This window comes from Etheostoma spectabile, chromosome 5, assembly GCF_008692095.1.
Source record: "Etheostoma spectabile isolate EspeVRDwgs_2016 chromosome 5, UIUC_Espe_1.0, whole genome shotgun sequence".
Classification (NCBI taxonomy): domain Eukaryota; kingdom Metazoa; phylum Chordata; class Actinopteri; order Perciformes; family Percidae; genus Etheostoma; species Etheostoma spectabile.
The window spans coordinates 5,278,156-5,281,756 of NC_045737.1; the positions used below are offsets into that span (position 1 = coordinate 5,278,156).

Genomic DNA, 3,601 nt, shown 5'->3' on the forward strand with positions numbered 1-3,601 from the left:
CCCTACCACTGGCTGGCGGCATGGCGATGCTACCGCCCGGTGTGTTTGGGGAGTCGGGCTACGAGGCCGAGTCTTCGCTGTTGGCTAGGCGAAAGAGCGTCAACACGACCGAGTGTGTGGCGGTGCCGAGCTCAGAGCACGTCGCTGAGATCGTGGGCAGGCAGGGTGAGTCGTCGTTGTCTTTCTGCTGTTTTTGTTTGAAGTCATTAGCTAGCCAGCTAAGTTGTTAATAGAAGTTTGGACTTAACGTTAACTTGGTGGGGAGATACTTCAGGAAGCAGTAAGGAAAGCAAACACATAAGATGTAACGTTACACTAGAATCATTTTTATAAGTTACAATTTTAGCTTTGGAACCACTAACGAGTTGTGCACGTTATAGTGTAATCATTACACCGACTCACAATTCAAGCAAAACTGTCATTTAGCTTCTTCAGCAACAACCGTTAAGTTAGCTTGAAAGCAGCTAGCTTAGCTAGCACTCCTCCTAACTGGGTCAACACCACACTCGTCCAACACCCTCAACACAAGTTTGTATCACAAGTTTTATGAACCAGCAGACCCATTTGTGTCTTCTGTTGACAACTCGTCGGTATTATGTATGTTTTGTCTGTGCTTCGCGGACCGTGAGCCTGCCCTCAGTCGTGCCTTGCCGTTCTAAACCAGGCTCGGCTTTGTCTAGAAAAAGAACATGAAGACCAGTGTGTTGGTCACCATTGCTTTGCCACATCAGCTGTAGGTTATAGTAAACTCCGTGACATAACCAAGGCTTCTCAGTACATCTAAACACGACTGGCTCCAACATATTTATCTAGTCTTTTATATGAACTTTACATAACTCAATGGTAGAGTTGGGGTAGTTTAATTATGTGTAAGACCAGTTGGGGGAGGGTGCACAGATTGCAGTGTTGACAACAACAGGAAATGGCTCTGATAATGATGCTGGACTCTTAACCACAGCTGAAAGGAATATTTAATTCATCAGCTATGCAACTTTTAAATGGCATTAGTGACTGGAAACTGAAATTGCATATGCTATAGTCTTTTATTAGTTCAACATCAAAGTTGAATATCTTTATGTAATGCAAGGTGGTACATTTTTAAAGCGATCCGACATTCCCTTGTTTTTCATTTTCTCACTTTCACTTGCCCCTGACAGGCTGTAAGATTAAGGCACTTCGAGCCAAGACCAACACCTACATTAAGACACCAGTGAGGGGAGAGCAGCCTGTCTTTGTTGTGACAGGGCGCAAAGAAGATGTGGCCATGGCTAAGAGGGAGATTCTGTCTGCAGCGGAGCACTTCTCCCTCATCAGAGCCTCTCGAAACAAGACGAGCCCTGTGTCTGTTGCAACCGGCCCCGGGACCCCCTCTCTACCTGGACAGACTACCATTCAGGTCAGCAAGCATGTGATTAGGAGTCATAGTGTCATTCAGATATGAAACAAATATTCTTATACAGTGATTCACATTAAGTGCAGTTGTTATAACGCACTAAATGTTGTGTATGATACTATCCAAGCACATTTGTTTTATACAGGAGTCTCTCTGTGTTTTATGTTTTTGGTTGTTTGACACTGAAAGTGTCTATAGTTACCCTGTGTCATTTCAACCTCACAGGTGCGGGTACCATATCGTGTTGTTGGGCTGGTTGTGGGTCCCAAAGGTGGGTCTTTTAAATAATCCTGTATTTAAATACATGTTTGCTCCAGTTGCTGGCCCCTACATAACAGTTGTTTAATTTTTCTGAGCATTTAAAGGAAATTGTGAATTGTCTAATGGTTTGTCTTAAGTTGCTTACAGCTTGATGTAAGCATTTAATATATTCAGCCTTACTCCAATAAGTTAAATTTTGCTTTTACTTTAACCTATTGCCCTGTTGACATTACCACCTCAGTGTCAAAAACTCCTGGGGTTGATTTGTAATTGAAGTGCAGCGGTTCTCAACCATGTGCCATTTGGCTGGAGAGGGTGAGGTGACAAGTCAAAATGACAACAATTTGAAAGTGGTGAGGAAACACTGTGCCATGCATACAGAAGCAGGAAGCAGCGTGGAATCTTAACATTTAATATGTGATTTTTAACAATCAATGAGGTAAAAATATAATAATATATAGGTCTGTTACTTGCAACTCATTTTGGCACATCCATTTTGTGAATGTACTCTCTGGTTATCCAGTCTTTTTCAAAATATGTAGTATTGACAAATGTTTCTATACAAGACTGAAACTTGTACAAATTGCGTTGTGTTAGCTGGTAAAGGCTTTAGTTTTGCTGGTATGCACTTTACTCAGCTAAGCTACCAGGACAGCCTTAAGTGCTTAAATTATTGCACAGGTGTGTTTCTTCCAATTTCAACTTCAGATATTGTTAAAAAGAAGAAAAAAAAAGAAGTGTATTTAGTGAAAATATATAATAGTGTTCTGGTGACTGCAGACTCTCCAGTCAAGCTGTAGTCAAAAAGTGATAATGACATACACAGAGATCTGCACTCTAGCTAATGTATTCAGCACCATATACTTTACCATGCATTTTCTTCTTGTCACAGAACTATTCATTTTTTTCTTCTTTTTGCAATTTGTTTATACAAAAATTTTAGGGGTGCACTCTCAACGTTTATGGTGCCATGTGACCAGAGCAGTTATTTAATCGTTTAACCCTTGACAAGTCTTTTAAGGGTAATGGTCTGGTCATATCTTTCAGGGGCAACCATCAAACGTATTCAGCAACAGACCCACACCTACATTGTGACGCCAAGTCGGGACAAAGAGCCTGTGTTTGAGGTCACCGGAATGCCCGAGAATGTGGACCGGGCAAGGGATGAGATAGAGGCGCACATCGCCCTCCGCACAGGAACCTGCGGAAGCATTGAGGCTCCTGGTGTAGACAACAATGACTTTCAATTCAATGGGACAGACGTCAGCTTTGAGAATTCTGCCACACCAGCTGGGTTGGGGGAGGCCGGGTGGCTTAATGCAGGCGCATCACCACCGAGTGGTGGCTTGCTGCCAATGAGCATTAACGGTACTCAGCGAATCAATAGCAATATTAACAGTGGTGTCAGGATGTCTTCCACCTACCGCAATGACAGCTCCAGTTCCTTGGGCAGCGGCTCCAGCTCAGCTGATTCTGTCCACGGCTGCGGTAATGGGAACCGTGTGGCAGAGTTAAGCCCGACCTGTCAGTTTAATGCCAATGCAAACAACAACAACAACAACAGTAATGGCAGCAGTACAAGTTTCTGGTTTGGCGATAGCCTTCTTCCTGTGGGGTCTGAGGACGTAGTCAGCCTGGGAGGTGGAGGCTCTACCTCAGGATTTGACCCATTAACCATCTCCACTGCCCAAGCCTCACATCCTGCTGCACAGCCACAAATCTGGAGCCCCTTTGTGGACCACCAACCCCCCCAGGCCTTTGATGCTCGTCAATCTCAGGTAGGTGAAATTCAACGGGAGCATACAGTTTGTAGCCTCCTTAGGACCATCCCACAGTTTACAACAATTTTTAAGTTTTAGCTTTTGCCTTTTTAGCCTTTATTGTAGACAATGTGCATTGGGTGTTTGGTATGTAAATATCATAATGGTGACTACTATTACAGTTATG

General features: G+C 43.5%; 1 protein-coding gene across 1 annotated transcript in view; it reads left to right on the forward strand.

Annotated features, from left to right (window-relative positions):
- Positions 1–3,601, forward strand: part of LOC116688888 (RNA-binding protein MEX3B) — an 8,563-nt gene that overhangs the window by 654 nt on the left and 4,308 nt on the right. The window contains exons 1-4 of the mRNA XM_032515062.1: positions 1–165; positions 1,158–1,396; positions 1,619–1,664; positions 2,702–3,432. The exon at positions 1–165 is cut by the window's left edge and continues 654 nt beyond it. Coding sequence (XP_032370953.1) covers positions 1–165; positions 1,158–1,396; positions 1,619–1,664; positions 2,702–3,432 — 1,181 coding nt within the window. The remainder of the gene's footprint in view (positions 166–1,157; positions 1,397–1,618; positions 1,665–2,701; positions 3,433–3,601) is intronic.